Source organism: Schistosoma mansoni, chromosome 1 (assembly GCF_000237925.1).
Source record: "Schistosoma mansoni strain Puerto Rico chromosome 1, complete genome".
Taxonomy (NCBI): domain Eukaryota; kingdom Metazoa; phylum Platyhelminthes; class Trematoda; order Strigeidida; family Schistosomatidae; genus Schistosoma; species Schistosoma mansoni.
The window spans coordinates 57827355-57844997 of record NC_031495.1 but is presented as its reverse complement, the minus strand read 5'-3'; the positions used below and the strand labels follow the sequence as shown (position 1 = coordinate 57844997).

The window sequence follows — 17643 nt, the reverse complement described above, 5'->3', positions numbered from 1 at the left end:
TTTCTAATTTAATATCCATAAAGTATATTCATTATTACGTCACATGATCTTATTCATTGTTTGGATATATTGTCTTGGTAGATGTTTACGATGGAATTCAAGATGCGCTGAACTTTATTCCATTTGGAACTTTTTCAGCTGATATTCCGATCAAAACTTGAACTTGATACCCAATGCTTTAAAAACTATGGCTTATTGTACTACAATTTTTAATTTAACTGCTGCAACTCAGTTTATAGGTTTGTGTACTCAATGTTAAGTCATGCCTTTTATTTGTAGATTAATGATACTATCCGGCTGACCGAGACAGAAATGAGTAGTGTGTCTGGAATTTACACAGTGCTGACTAAATCTTAAATCATTTAGCCACCAACCTGATAATTTTGTTGTATATAAAAAGTGGAAGTTAATTTAAATTTGAACAGTAATTCCTGTTTTCTCTCAATAGTAGAGAATATCTAGTTTAAAACAACTAATATGTTGATAATAATGAAGTGTTAAATATCTGTTTATTTGTCATTGTTGAGAAGGTTCAGTGATGTACTGGTCTAATTTCAATCAATTCACAATATTGCGCGATCATCTTCCATTGTCTTTGAAGGATACTTTCCCTACACCCGACACATTTTAACTCTACTGATCACATTTAATCTGTTCAAATCTCACAACATTAATATACAATTTAACTCGAATCCTCCACATTACAGATATCATATTTTTCACAGCCACCTAGGTGTACATAAATACACATACATATAGTATTTCACCTTTAACGTGATTGATATGATAACAACACAATCCGATTTGTTTTGATTGTACTAAATATTTTTCAATGTTTCTCTGCACTAAGCTTATTTAGTTATTTATTTATTTAAAGAAGCAATTTATACGAAACGTCAAAAATTCGGTTTTTTACGAATTGAGATGTTAAACTAAATCATTATTCTATTAGTGCTAACACTCCATCCAATGCTCCATGTATTTGGCATTACATAGATTCCTGTGGACTGCCTATAAACACCACACATTAAAAATATTTACACTTCACTCTTGATCTAGTAATAAATAATCATATTAGCTCCTTGGTTCAGAGGGATTTTAATAAGGACGTAAAACATAAAAACTATTTTGCTCATCGATTTATGTTAAGTGGTCGTGTCAAAGAGTTAAACTTAGTGTTGTTTATTTTCAAATATTTTTATTTTAGTATATACCAACTTGTGATGATGTTACTTCCAAACAGAAAGCAACCAGGTCAGTAGTTATATATATATATATATATATATATTTATTTATTTATTTATTTATATATTTCCTGTTTTATACATTTGTTATTCATAAACTTAAATTATAATATAGACTGATAGAAAAGATAAACGTCATTAGTGGTGTTCGTGAACTAGTTTTGTTATAATTTCTCTTATTACGACCCAGCTATTCCTATTGCTTGGTATTCTTGGACACCAATTCACTCGACAAGTCCCCAAATCAGAACACGGTTGGACAGGAAAGATATTATATTCCGAATAACACGGGTAGATGGAAGTAAGAAGCACAATAAGAAATACGTTAGTATATTTATAGTTTTTACATGAGAAGATTCTAGAGTATTCTCCAAACATCGATTAGCGCTGATTGGATAAGAATTGATCAGTCAGCGTGCACCATCGCAATCGTGCATGGAACATGCTTTAATTCAATCTATATCACGCTAAAAAGTTTCTATTAAATCCAGAGATTCAAGTTGTTGAACTAAGACATACTTTTGAAGTTAGGAGGTTGAAGCTCACCTAGAAGTCCTGCAATCGCAACTCTGTAATAGTAGACATAGAATCAACCAACTAGATACTGATGTACAGTTTAAGAATTTATTTTCACAAATAACTGACTTGATTCCTACCTCATTGGAGGACCTAGCTAGGTTTAAGACCACTTTAGTTGATAGCTGCCAACAATACAAGAATAGTAAAGGTACCATAAATGATCTACTAACCAAACAGCACCGAGACTCATTAACGAGACTAAGAAAGGATGAAACCTTGATCATAAACAAACCTGATAAGAGAGGAGGTATAGTACTGATGAACAAAAAGGATTACATTAAAAAAATGGGAGCGATGCTTAGTGATCCAGCAAATTTCAAAAAGTTACCAGTAATTATGACATTAATAAAAAAAGTAGAGAAACAATTGGCGAATTCTCTTAAGGATCTAAAGAAAAAAGGAATAATTGCGACAGAGATTCACGATTCCACTAAACCCACTGGATCTTATACACCGCGACTGCACGGTTCGCCTAAAGTTCATACACCAGGTCTTCGTCTGCGCCCAGTTCTAGATATGTACAATTCTCCTTACTACAAAAATGCAAAGTGGCTAGTGCGAATCTTAGAGCCTTTGCACAAATCAGTTGTTCAAATTAATGTAAAAAGATGTTTTCGACTTCACTTCCAAAGTGGAAAATATAAATGTTAGCATGAAAAATATCTTCTCATTGGATGTAGTATCTTTGTACCACTTATTGAGACTATTGAGTTTATATGCAAGCAGATATCAGAAAAACAAATCAACATTGGCTTGCCTGAAGATTGTCTGAAGGAACTGCTCTTAAGATGTACGCTGAATGTCCATTTTGTCTTCAACAATCCTTATTATAGACAGATAGATGGGATAGCTATGGGCTCACCTCTAGGCCCAATCCTAGCTGATCTCTTCCTAGAAAAGCTAGAAAATTGACCACTTAATGAGGCTATTAAGAAGCTTGATCTATACTACTACTAAATTGACGACACATTCATTGTCGTAGATCAGAACACCAGTAAGGACAAACTTCTAGAACAGTTCAACAGCTGTTAGTTTCACTGGTGAAGGCGAGTGTAAAAAAATCTGAATTTCCTTGACATCACACTAAGCAGGCGAAGTGATGGCTCCTTAAGTTGAAGTGTGTATAGAAAAATTTCCTCTACCTGCCAATATACTCACTTCTATAGCTTTACACCTATCCGACATAAGAGAAATTTGGTTAGATGCCTCACTAGTAGAACAAAAACGATCTGGTCAGTAGATACTTTAAGTCAGAAGCTGGAATTTATCAATAACTCACTCACAGAGATCGACTACCCTAGTGCGTTCATTAAGAAGTACATGTATGATACAAGAAAGAAGTCTGAGACTTCAACTGTTCGAAAGAAACTTTTATACATGCAACTACAATTCAACGGGGATTAGCAGGACATTCTACGCAGCCAACATTGCGTTAACTTTCTCGAGTCGACCAGAGATGTCTACTCAAACGAAGGAAAAGTTACCTGGGTTGGCCTCCTCTATGTGCATTTACAAGTTCAGCTGCTCCTGTGAAGATAGCTTTATCGGGCGTACTACTAGGTAACTTAACCAACGAATGAGCGAACGTCTACCAGGATGGTTTGGGAAGGGTCAGATAAAAACAATACGCAGTTCTTTCTTGGCACATCTAGTTGATAGTGGTCATAATGTAGATAAATCGAAATCATTTCGAGTGATCTGTCGTATACCTCTATCATTTCTCAACGGAGTTCGTCCCCGTCTCCCTCATATAGCTGAAGCCATAGGAATTCTTACATTTCACCCCAATTTATATGTACAGAAGAAATTTGTAACCCCCGATCCCTTCCGTGGCCGGACATAACAAATGACATTATTATTATTAGTTTTTAAATTTTATTTTTAATTTTGTTATCATTTGTTTGTAATTTTCCGCCTCTTTCCGTTTGTATTCTCCACTATCTGATTATTTACATTACTTCTTATTACGTAATGATTTTAATGTTTTGTGATGACTATTCTAAGTCTATTTACCCACGTGTGACCTCCTATTTCCAATCTTTAACGATTGATATGACTTTTGTTATCGTAATTTAACATTCTTACTACTATCAGTACACCTGTCTTCGAATAAGAAAAAGAGAATTCAGCGAAGAAAATTTTCTTTTCCATGAAATCATTTACTTAAGCTGTACATTCGTATATATAGTTATATGGAAAATATGTCTACAAGAGGCTAGGAAAGATTGCATTATAAATTGATTCGACAATAAATAACAAATGAGGTGACGTACTAATCAAGGGGTAAAGAAGAAAATAATTTATGGGTCAGATAATAGTCCAATTGACAGATATGAAGGAAAGCGACAAACACAAAGGTCATAATAATAATCTGATAGTGCAGAAGAAAACTTTACTACAAATTCATTCGCTGAGATTTTACAAATATATTATTCCTATTTAATGTCTTACATCAACTCGGCGCTCAAATACTGTGAAACTATTCGCTCTAATTTAGACGAGAGTTCTTACATAGAAGAAAACTTTGTGTATGGATATGGAATTCAAAGGAGACACGGCTGCTGAAATACTGAATAAACGGATTTCAAAATCATTGAATAAAACTTTCTACACAGCCAAGCTTCGAATCGTTTTCTCTAGTCGGCCTACCATTCGCGGGGGTGTTAAGGATAAACTTCCTCTCTGGGCCACATCGGTGTGTATCTTATAAATTTACTTGCTCACGTGAAGCATGTTACATAGGCCGAACAAAGCGATCGCTTTCCAAACGCATCTCTGAACACTATCCTATCTCCTGAAAGGAGAATGTTAAAAGATAACTAGTTCGATACAAGAGCATTTGATCAACTGTGGACACACCGCTCCAAAAGACTCGTCTTTTAAAGTGATCTATAGAGTCAAAGGAACCAGATCAAAGGGGGGTCGATTCAATATTTTATGCACTGCTGAGGCATTGGCAATCCATGAACTCAAGCCTGAACTTTGCGTGCAGAAACGGTTTGTTCAACCTCTCACCATTCCTTGGTCCTTTTTCCCTTAATGGGTATGTTGTCGTTTTTTCTCCTTTTTTCTTTTCTGCACTTTTACATGATTATTATCGGTTTTTTTGTTTTTTAAATTGCTGTTTTACATTTTAAATTCTAATCAGTTATTATTATTATTATTATTATTATGACCTTTGTGTTTGTTGCTTTCCTTCATATCTGTCAATTGGACTATTATCTGACCCATAAATTATTTTCTTCTTTATCCCTTGATTAGTACGTCACCTCATTTGTTATTTATTGTCGAATCCATTTATAATGCAATCTTTTCTAGCCTCCTATAGACATATATTTTCCATATAACTATATATACGAATGTACAGCTTAAGTAAATGATTTCATGGAAAAGAAAATTTTCTTCGCTGAATTCTCTTTTTCTTATTCAATGACACCTGTCCTCCCACTATCAACTTGTACTTTTAACTATTATGCGTATTGACGTCTACTATTTCATTGTGATTATTGACTCAAATTGCCATGATTGGTTTAACATTTTCGTATAAATATTAATGTATATTAGAGTACAGGCTGATGACGATTTAATTGAAACCAATTGTTCGCTTACATGTGTTGTTCTACTCTTGTATCAGTTTTCATTTGTCAGTTTGGTTTATATTTTATATTAAGGATATTGATGCTGCACATGAAATTCAAACCGTCCATCACCCAATCACTTAAGTTGTCACTGAGCAATCTAAGTAGTAACTCATATAATTACACTGGTTGATCACTGAGTTTTAACCGGTGTGGCATATTTCTAATTCTTGAAGTTGATCAAATTCCGTTTATCAATTGTCAATATGACCATTAGTCTAAATAACTGGACATTGTGTTCACTTGCTTGAATTCTAGGTTTTTGAAGGAAGCTCTCAATTTCATGTTAGTTGGTATTCGTCATCAAAACACATCTGAAATCTCGATGGGAACTGATGCATATTTATCGGAAAGATAACAGCTCATTAAAAAATTCACAGTATTATGCATTCATTAAAACTAAAATTAATTGTAAGCGAAGATGGATAGTGGCTAGCAATGGAATCCAGGACGCGCGTTTCGTTTTGTTTGGGACTCGTCGGCTGGATGTACCTACATCTCAGAGTTGATGTTCACTCTGGGACTCGAACCCAGCACCGTCGCTTCAAATGTCATCGCGTTATACACTTAGCTACTGAGTTCTGAGTGAATATCAACTCTGGGATGCAGATAGATTTTTAATCATTATAGTTAAAATAACTACGATAGACAATAAACTTTCTTCTATTAAGCATGAAGAAATATTTGAGTTTTTTTCTGTTCCATTCTACTATCCACTAGAGGAGATACTACACAAATATATACATTCTATTTCTAAATTTATGAATCTTTTAAATTATCTTTAACCCAAGGAAAACTGTGTTTACTCTTTGCGTAACCTGATTGCATATATATATGAACGGTTTATATCAGTTCAACCTTACGTATTAAGTTAACTACGTTGAAAGAGTTTTATGGAAATCGGTTTAGTTTGTAGGTTATATTCGTCACATTGACTGGAGTTTAGGTTGTAACATTGAATGCTGTCACAGTAACTCTAATGTTTAGGTCCTTGTGACAAGACCTGAACACTCTGGGTTCGACCCACAATGGCCTGATGCCAGAGATCTGTAAGGATGTTGGTCCAGTTTTAGAAGTTAAGTTGACCGAGAGATTAGCTAGTCTGAAAACCGGATGTAATCCTATCTGACTGGTATCGATCGCTGTCGCTTCAGTCTGTAATAAGGGAGGAAGTTCCTCCTGTGATAACCACTGACAAATCAGTTTAACTAATATAGTGTCTAAAATATTAGCCTCCATAAACCTTCAACGCCTGTCTAGGGCCTGTAAAGAGCCGACCCGGGAAGACCAGGCTACTTTCAGAACTAGACGTGGATATTTAGATCAAATATTCAATCTTCACCAAGTTTTAAAATATGAGCATACTTACCCACGCTCGATCATGGCGATATTTCGACGGTAGACCGGGAGGTTCTGTAGTGATATTAACCATTAAAAAGTGTGCTGGGCGTTTTCCAACCTATGGTATAGGTGAAATATACATTTACCAACCAAATGGTTTGTATAGTGCACAAGAGGCTACCCTGTTTTACTTTATGGCTATGACGGGAAGCAGAAAAGAGGAAGGCAGAAGAACACACTACGTCGGGAAATGAAAGCAGATATGAAAAGAATGAATGGCGTCTGGAAAGGATTGAACAGGACAGAGTTGGATAGAGAGTGCTGGTGGGTGACCTATGCTCTTCCGCGGGGAGTAACAGGCGTAAGTATGAAAATAGAAGACACGTGTAAACTGAAGGCTTTTGATCATAAATGTCTTCGGAGCCTTGTTTGCATTTCGTGGGATATCCGAATGATCCATATTAAGGCTAGGCATATAGTACCTGGCAAACCAATCTGTTAGGCAGTAAGTCTTTATCAACTGAGGTAGGTAGGACATTTGTAACATATTTCCAACTATTGCCTGCCTCAACGAGCAATTCTTGGCTGTATAGAATCTGCATACAAGAAAGTTATGGACGTCCGAATCGAAACATGCCACAAGTCCATGAATTCATTGACTGTTGGTATTAGCCATGTAAGCAAATCCAGACTACATGATAACCATAACCATTGGTTAACGAATTTGTGTGGCATAGTTCAGTGTTTTTCAAAACTGACAAGATACATTCTCTCTTTATATTTCTCTCGATATTGAATTCCATTCTTTTCATGCATACCTTTCTACTCTGTCTTCTTAAGTCATATTCCCAAGGTTTATTACCATTACATTATTTTGATCTCTTTTTTTCCACTTAGTCTTGCTAACCAAGTATGGCAACTTAAGTCAATGCACATCTGTGCCCAGTTCTAGATTGATAATGTCCGTCTGTTGATCCTCAATGGGATATTGTGAATATACACTACTGAATAGGAATGTCATACAAAAATAAAACAACTATTCAATGCTCCCTGGTTTTCAATAGTACCCTATACGAGAACAATTTGTAACAAATACAATCTATTACTTTCAACTATTTAATTTAATCTCTATTATTATTGAATTCCTATTTTTCTTGATTTTAGAGAAGTTTATGAAGATGCTGAAGTATTATATCGACACTTATCTGACTTGAAACAATCGAACAATTCTGATATACATACAACAGTAATAGATTCATCTAATTATCATTAATTTTTTTTTAAAATCTTCATATGCATACAATTTGTACACAAACTATTAATTCTCTGGATCAGAAATATGATCTATATATATATATGTATTATCATAAGAACAATATACCTTATAAAAATCTATATTCAAACATTGTTTCCTAATTCTTTCTACATTCAGTTCTCTCTATATATTCATTGACACTACTCTTATTAGTAGTGCGATTACTGTTTATTAGTAGTATTATTATTATCGTGATAAATAATAAATATTCTTTATCATTATACAAGAGACAAAAGTATATGATTCTGTGATGATAGCAAATACTTCATAAGATAACTCAATTCAACTTAATCCTTATATGTTTAATGTGACAATAATCGTTTATATGCATTTATTTTGTGGAATATAATGAGATTTATACAGAATAAAAACAATCATTGTTACAAAAAAAAAGAGGATTAAGGTAGGCAGGGTTCGGTAATCAATATGGATTCCTCTCAAAATATTCATGTGTTATATGCATTTCATACATTTTTTATCCCGTTACCCCAATTATTATTATTTTTCTTCTATTATTACTAACTTCATCACTAATGATATTTTAGCATTTATTATCTAAATTATAATGATGATGATGATGATCACTAATATTATTATTGAGAAAGAATATTCTTTCAACTGTTTTTGTTTCTATGCATACTTTCTACAAACCAACCAATCAACCACCAAGACACGTGACTGTCTACAATGGTTGGATAGATTTGTTTTCCTTTTTCTCTTTTGATAATTGTATTTTCACGGCCAAAAGTGCAACTTTGATAATGATAATAATAATAATAAAGATTAGAACAACGAATAACCTTGTCTCTTAAAAAAAGAAATTGACGTATCATTTTTGGAAAATTCTGTAAAACATTTTTTCTCTGTGTGAATAAGAGAATTGATGATAGTGATGTGTTATGTTGTATCAGAAAGTGCTGTGATTCTTTTCAACTTAAAGTTACACTTGACAAAACTGATAAACCATTATAACTCGCATTTCACTTTCCGTTATACTTCATAAAGTGTTTTTACTTCTATATCTCTTCGTTTTTGTTTGGTTTTCAATAAGGTGATAATCTTGCATTTATTTCACAACTGTGTTCTTTCATAATCACCATTTATTCTGATATACACTTAACAACGATGATCTCATTCATACACGATTTAGTCTACAGTTTTTTTGTGTTATTTCACAATTTACAAACCCAAAAAGTACTTGAAATTCATAGATTAAAAATAAAGCATTTGATAATTCTTTTTCATTAGTCTGTTTACATTTTACTGGTAATATAGTATCCAAATCAATGTAAAATTTGGATACTGCGCATTTTTGACGTGTATTTCCAAAACAAATTCTTCAAGTCATCTTCCAGTGGCAACTTAATTGTCAAGGATTTTTATACAACCAATTACTCTAGTGATTATGAACGGTCACATTGTTCAAGTGCTTAGGTCTGGTTGATTGTGTTAATCTTTAGTTTCCTATTTCGACCAAGGTAAGTTTCCTAAGATGTTCCCAATTGGAATGGAATAAGAGCTTCTTAAACACGGAAGGGATGACGCAAAACTAAAGTAACTACATACACAACGAAACAATTTAGCGTAATGATTGTCTCAGTTGTTTGAAACGAAAAGTACTCATTTTCACAGAAGCACCATACTTCTCAGTGCACTTCTAAAATTTTTAGTTACATTGAGATGCCAATTTACATAAAATATTCGTTCTTCAGACACGACAGCTTTTCTGAGACGCACTTTAAAGAAAAAATCAAGCAGGGAGTGAACTGCAGTTTCACATGCGCAGTCCTCTAAAAGCCCACTAACCATGGCAATTCATTTTTGTAAAACGAAGAGAAGCTTATGGACTAAGTGCTTAATAAGATTTTATAGTTCCAGTCACAGACTGACTTGAGACAGTTGGAAACCACGGAGAACCGGTTAGACAAGCAATTTAGAGTAACAACTCATACAGCTAAATATCGATTCAAAATACAGCGGATCTTGTCCAGTTAAGGGATAAAGAGAGGTAAACGTATCGCAATCGTTACGAATTTTAAGCAATTTACCTCCATATGGTTATGGAGAACAAACTGTTGATCGTGAGCAACAGAAACCACTAAGTAAGCCAGTTTCAGCTTTTGTCATCAGTGAAAAGCGAGTTTGTAGTGCCCAAGATTCTTGTTAAAATAGATACGTCAGCAAAGAATTCAATTCTATCTAAAACATGTCAGCTGAAATAATGAGTTGGGAAAAATGAGTATTCCATAAGAAAACTACAGATATACCTATGTCTACACTCTCTATATTGTTTTAATTCACATTTATGACCGTTTATTAGGAATAGTAAATTTTTCAAACTAACTTCAACTAAAATTCAGTACGACTGACCGATCTGAAACTTTTAGTTAATACACCATAGTCATTATTGCTTCGTTTTAAAGCGAAGACGATATTTCGCTACACAAACTAGTGTGGATGTATTTGAAAAAATCGATAATTTGAAAATATGTATTTTCACTTGATGGATATAACTGTACTCAAGTAATCAACATTTAACCTTGAACTAAATAACTTACAAAAACAAAGCTGCTAATTACCATATACACTAAACTATGAATTCTTTCAAAGTAGGATTCCACTTTTACCTATGCTAAAACAATATACTCCAACGAATAAAATGCCGACCTACTTATAAATATCATAATCATCATTACAAATACACAGCAGAAAATAATAAACAAGGTCCTTAGCCCATCCATTCCTCTTCCCACTATTGTCAAACAAACACAGAAAGTGTCTTTTTTCCATTTTTAAATACTCTTTAAAGGAAAGAATTTCAACATAATTATAAGTAATGAAATCGATGATGATAATAAAACTTTGGATGACAAAAAAAAAAGAAAAGTTCGCGTGTACATATATGTAAGGGGGAAGAGAACATACATTAGTTTAGAAAAATAATATCCGCAACAGGGTATTTTTACTAAGATAAGCAAAATAAACAAAGAATTGGCCGCGCAGAACAAAAAGAAAAGTGCACTAATTTAAAGTTGAATGAATAGATAGGACAGTCATTTGTTTACTTAAATGTACTTTACTTGTCTGTCTATAGGTAAACAATACTTAGTATTCGAAGAGAAACATTCGAAAGGAAAAAAAGAAGAGAGAGATACACTTTTGTACAAACCAACGAATAATCAACTTGGAGAAAACGGACAAAATGAATAAATAAATGTGTATACGTAGACCAAAATAATACATTCACACATTACTATTGTTTAATATAAGCTGTATAACACGTTATCATTCAGAGTTTGTGTTATCAGTATTACAAACATTAATGGTAATATGTAGTAGTACACGTACACAGAATATCGACTCAACTGCAAGACAAAAAGAAATAGAATACTAACTAAGAAGCCAGAGAAACGGATAACCGAAAGAGGGAAGAACAAATCAATAAAAAAATCTATGGGGAACACAAAAAAAAAAGATTTAATAAAATGATCTATGCTGCTAATTCAATAGAAATCTATCCAAATCATTCATTCATTATTCCTAGATCAAGTGTACATATATATGCATATGTATATATTACACCATTCTTTAAGTGTTCGGCTAAAATCTTCAATACTATTATTATTTTTAAGTATAGCGTAAATGCTAGCTGAAATGACAGAATTAACTTCAATAGACTGACAAAGAATCATAAAAAAACTTATATACTAAACATTAAAACAGGAGATACGAATAGTAATATATATATATATATATATATATATATATATATATATATATATATACTTTTGTTAATTACATTATCATTTCATTAGTGGTGAATCTTTCTCGTTTACATTCTTTCCGTTGGAGAAACCAAAGAAGAACAGACATCTTAAAAACAAAACATATGTAGTGAACAAATAAGGATGGGATTAATGATGATAATTGTGTGCGTGTGTGTGTGTCTAGTTACCAGCCGTGAAGATTAATTAACAGTAATAATATAATACAATAAAACAGGTGAATGAGATCGATTGGGTGTGTTCTGATTTAGTTTTTTTTCTTTCAAAATTTTTTCTCTCAGCTCACTGATGTACATGGAAGTGTTGGTGAACCCATTTGTCGAAGTACACGATCAAGCCATTTTAATGGTCCATTTAAATGTACTTCTATCCAACATGGTGTACTGGTTATTGTTTGTCTTCTAAATTAAATAATAAAAATGGTTTCTTGTTAACGTAAAAAAATATTAATCACTGATAAGAAAAAGAGGTGGGAATATAATTTTTGGACAAACCAATCAGAATTAAAGTATCAACTATTCTATTTTAGTGAGAAATTCATTTATCCATATGATTGACTGGCATTATAGCTGATGTCAATATTCATGATGAAAAGTTTAACTTTTATTCCAATTCTAATTCCTGTTACCCCTCGTGGAGGAGCATACACCGACCACCACCATTCTCTATCCAACCCTGCCCTGGACAATCCTTCCCAGCTCTTTCCAATTAACATTCATCCTTTTCATATTTGCTTCTATTTACCAGCGTAATGTGTTCTTTAGCCTTCTTCTTTTCTGCTTCCCTGCACCATTCCAAGTTAGGGCTTGCCTCGTGATGCAGTTTGGTGATCTCCTCAATGTATGTCCTATCCACTTCCAACGTCTTTTCTTAATTTCCTCTTCAGCTAGAAGCTGGTTTGTCCTCTCCCATAAAACGCTGTTGCTGATAGTATCCGACCAGTGAATGTTGAGTATTTTGCGTAGACAACTATTTATAAATACATGTACCTTCTTGACGATGGATTCAGTAGTTCTCCACTTTTCAGCTCCCTACAGTAGAACTAGCTGTCTTGACATTCGTATTGAAGATTCTCACATTGAAATTAGTTGACAGTTGCTTTGAGTCCCATATGTTCTTTAATTGTAGGAATGCGGTCCTCGCTTTGCCAATCCTCGCCCTTACATCTGCATCCGATCCTCCTTGTTTATCAATGATGCTTCCCAGGTACATGAATGTTTCCACCTCTTCCAGAGTTTCGCCATTAAGTGTCATTGGGTTGGTGTTTTCCGTGTTGTATTTGAGAATCTTGCGTTTTCCTTTGTGTATGTTGAGGCCTATTGATGCAAAGGCTGCTGCTACTAATTCACAATCCTATTTTAACCCCTGTAATTGGTTGGAGTTTTCTCAAGGTTACTTTAGTATAACTGAAAGATCATTCATAAATTATAGTTTAGTTGAAAAGAATTCACAATATGAACATGCTAAATGTAAATTATCCTATCAAAATGAAAAAAACTATAAAGTATTTAGAAATGTACTTTGAAAAAATATGACAATGTTTTTTTTTTGAATTTTTCCCTTTGTTGATATTTCAGATTGTTATATCCCGACGAGAATAATGAATAGCAACTGTTGGGATCTATTTACGGACTGATACTATACATATATTCTTATAGTATAATTCTTAAGTAACTAGAATATGTACATTTGTATTTCTCTTATTAATAAGCTTTATTGTGACCTATAGACTATTTATTATACGGTTTACTATTCAATCACAGTCACTTTTTGGCTTGATCTTGTACAAATGTTATTTCCTATTTTATGGTTCTATGTGATGTGATCTGTTTGGCTTGTAGTTTGAAATAAATGATTCATACAGTGGAAGCTGACATCGGTGTTCTGGACTCAACAGGAAGGGCTCAGCAGAGAAAATGACCAATAAGGATGCTAAGCTTCTCATACCGGTCGATACGTGATTGGTTTGGCACAGTGCTATGACTGCATAAGTCGTGTTCCGATTGGCGAATAAGCCACGTGATAATTAGATAATTAGAACACAGATCATAATTGATCCCAACAGCGATTGGCCAACAACCATATCGATAGAATAACAAAAAAGACAAAGAAAGAACCTTACGAACGCATAGTTGTTGGAAGAAATAGAGCATTTTCGGTTTGACTAACAGTGTAAGTGTCAACACTCAAATGCTGGTATGTCTGGCTGATGAATCCTGAATAGGACGAAACATGTACTTTTAAATTCTAACACTGACCAAGACCGAAATATACCAAAAAATCATTCACTCTCATTACATCACAGTTAAAGTGAACAGTGCAGTCAGTCGGCAAAAACGTAGAACTTCGTACGTACGTACATCAGTTCAAGTTGTCATACCATATTAGTACAGAGATACAATTGTCGATTCAAATCCCATAGTGGTAGAGGTAGTGAATGTAAAAGTAGTAGTTGGAAAGATTAGGGTTTGAAGATGTTATTCAAGGAGTATAATCCAATGAAATAAATTTGGAAAGAGAAAAAAAGGGCCATTAAGAATTTGGGAGAGCACAAAGAGTAAATGCACCTGCACCATTGCAAACGAGTTTGAGCCATATCACTCAGGGTCTCTAACCATCGGTCGCTGTCGTGCAATCCTCGAAATACTTATCGAATTGTGATATCTAATACTGATTGTGCAGTTTTTTAGTCAGCTTTCTAGCAACGACAGTACTAGACAATACAATCATCGCATAACATAGAAAAAAATATCAATAACTTCTGCGGCAAATATCAGTTATGGAATCAAGGATGAGCGTTACCTTCTATATTTGAGACTGTCCAGTTAGATGTATACACCTGTACTTCAGTGTAGATAGGTCCACCTAGATCTTAGCCAAGTAACTTTTGCATGGAATCATCATTACACTAGCTCAATTATTTATTTTATTTTATTTATTTATTTAAACACACAAATATTGGTACAAGGAAGCACCAAATACATATGCGCCGCACAAATCTCATTTGATTTGTGTGAGGGCTGTGATACTGCCGAGGTGCCCAAACTGAAGCAGGTGGTTTTCCTAGGGGGCCACACCCCGATCCTTTGACCTAAAGGTCTGATCCACAAGGCAGTGGAGCATCGTGAGGAGATGCAGTCCCATGGTATCCGGTGACCAACAGTTGGTTCATACGCCATTCGTTCTTTCAGGATACTGGAGCCCATGTGCACCATTGGTTTGGAATCAGGGTTTTCAAACTCCCCTAGGTAGATCCTCCACATCCACCAACCTGGTTAAAGCGCCGGACATTCGTTTTTCGTCCTCTCACTTTCGTGAACAACACCCCCGCCACGAGAAGGCAGTGAGTAGGACTTCCCTGGCAGAGGCTATATACGCGTGGCCATGTGAGAGCATTTCGAGAGGGAGAGGCATTGAGTAGTCCACAATAAAACCATTTATTCATATATAGTAATAATAAATTATACATATGGAAAAAAACACCCAGAGATTACTTCAAACTAAATTAGCTTACCTGTATTCTGCTCCCCAACCTTTTACAAAACTAACACGTATTGAACACATATGAGTTAGTGAAAAGACAGATTCATAACTACGTGACATATTATCAGCTAATTGACTAGCGAATGCTGTACTATCAAAAAGTTTTAAATTACACTCTGAAAAAAAGAAATAACATATATCGTTAAAATGGAACGAGTATTTTAGAAGTTGGAAATGGTTTTTTAGGATGATTATTTAATATAATTTTGTTGCATAACTACTGAATATCTAGATTATCGTGTATATCTATTACCTCCATTACAAGCTTCCAGCTAACCCATTAACTATTGTCATACGACCTACTATTCCTAATATGTTACCAGTCCATTATTTATAGTCCCCCTTATTCACAGTCACTTTTAGCTTATTCATGTATAATTGTTATTTTTCACTTTATGGTATGACACAGTCCGGTATGTCTGCATATAAACCACGTCTCTTTGAAATTGAATAAGGCAGAGGCTGGTTGTTACTGAAAGGTTTAGAAAGGACCTTGCGAAAAGTGAATCAATAAGAGCTTAGTTGTCGATTCAAGGTCACTAATGCTGGTCGGATGCATAATTGGCCATATCGGAGACACTAAACCGTCGTGGAAATAGCAGACGCAAAAGAGACCAAATTAGGGACAAGATCCTGATTGGTGGCTTGGTACAGTGGTTTTATGACATAAAAAGATGTAGGATCGTGGGTGCGCACTGCTGAGGAGTCCCACAATAGAACGAAACGGCCGTCCAGTGATTACAGGTTTTCCATGGTGATCTAGCTTCAATTACCTCATGAATTCAACTATAAAATTACTAAAATCTCCACAAAACCCCTTCTGATAATTACACAAATTATAGGCTACTCTAACTGTTATAGCTAAAAACAAAAATTATAGTAAAAAACAATTTAATGTTGGAACTTATATATTAGATTATGGACTACACCTATGGTAATAAAGGGACATAACGCTTCATGACTACACTAGCCCAAATTAAAATTAAATGATAAAACTGAAATGTGTTTAATGTGAAATGTTTTATTATCCTTCATGTTTCCAGCATTATTCTGTTGTCAAGCTGTGGTTCAGTCATTAGGGTGCTCAACTTTCAACAACTAAGTTGTAAGTTCAAATCTCGCTTGAGTTACCTCAGTTTAAGCATCCCAGTAGTATCACTACCTCTAAATCTTGGGGTGTGACTCTAAACTAAGTAGAAAAATATGTATCTGATAAATGACTAATGAAAATAATTATCAATATAGGGTTGTTCAGTTCCATTGAAACAACGAGTCGATCAATGTTAGATCACCATTGAAAATCTGACAACAGTGGACGGCCGCCTCGTCCCAGTATTGGACTCCTCAGTTGTGCCCACCAATGACCCCACACGCTGAAACCAGACCAAGGACCTCCGGTTTTGCGCGCGGAATGGCCGCCCAGTGCTTCCAGGTTTCCAATGGTGATCTAACATTGAACGGTTCAAGAGTTCAGTAAAATAAAAATAGTTGTCTACATAATTGTTGCAACCTGTAGGAAGATAATCCAGGTCGGGTCGTAATATTGTGGTTTCAATTAAATGTGTAAAATATGAAAAATATAGTGGAACACTGAGAATGATTAAAAAGGTTTCGTTTAAATCAAGTGAACCCTTTGTGTCCATAAGGAATTTTCAAAAATGTTTTTTGTTAATAGCCACTTAAAAATTCAACACTAAAACAAGTTGTAGATGATACATTACGTACTGTCTTCCTCTATCTGTTTTACTAATATCTTCTCGAAATTTCTATTTGCATTTTACTGCTAAGTAACCATCGAATTTTCTTACTAGTAAATTTCAACTTCTCGTCAAAATTTTTTCTTCGAATTATCTCATATTCTCTTGGGCAGTCTATAAAATTCATAACCATATATCCTATTCATTTATTAATTAATTCTTTAGCCAAATAATCTTTTAATAATTTTAGTACGTCATTCATAAAATGTTTCCATTAACACTTTGGAGTTCTTAACACTATTTAATTATCTTATTTAAACACATAAATAATGGTACAAACAGGCACTAACAAAATATGGTCCATACAGTAAGAAAAACGAGATTCTGAAAAGACAGAGGGGGGAATCTGAGAATAATAAATGGGAAAAATACAATAAATGAATCAGTCAGTCAGCTACGACGTAGGGGGACCACTAAGCGACTTAGAATACGCAGATGACA

The 17643-nt window shown here is 34.2% G+C and overlaps 2 protein-coding genes across 2 annotated transcripts in view; one reads left to right on the top strand and one right to left on the bottom strand.

Moving 5' to 3' along the window:
- Window positions 1–8075, top strand: part of Smp_157550 (cell polarity protein) — a gene marked incomplete at its 3' end in the record, with an annotated part of 68511 nt that extends 60436 nt beyond the window's left edge. The window contains exons 22-23 of the mRNA XM_018794997.1: window positions 1208–1254; window positions 7967–8075. Of these exons, the coding sequence (XP_018649354.1) occupies window positions 1208–1254; window positions 7967–8075 (156 nt within the window). The remainder of the gene's footprint in view (window positions 1–1207; window positions 1255–7966) is intronic.
- A 3991-nt stretch (window positions 8076–12066) lies between these two features.
- The window catches only part of Smp_157540 (putative smad), a 33195-nt gene continuing 27618 nt past the window's right edge, over window positions 12067–17643 (bottom strand). Inside the window, exons 6-7 of the mRNA XM_018794996.1 lie at window positions 15417–15561; window positions 12067–12303 (exon numbers count right to left, since the gene is read on the bottom strand). Coding sequence (XP_018649353.1) covers window positions 12180–12303; window positions 15417–15561 — 269 coding nt within the window. The 3' untranslated portion in view covers window positions 12067–12179. The remainder of the gene's footprint in view (window positions 12304–15416; window positions 15562–17643) is intronic.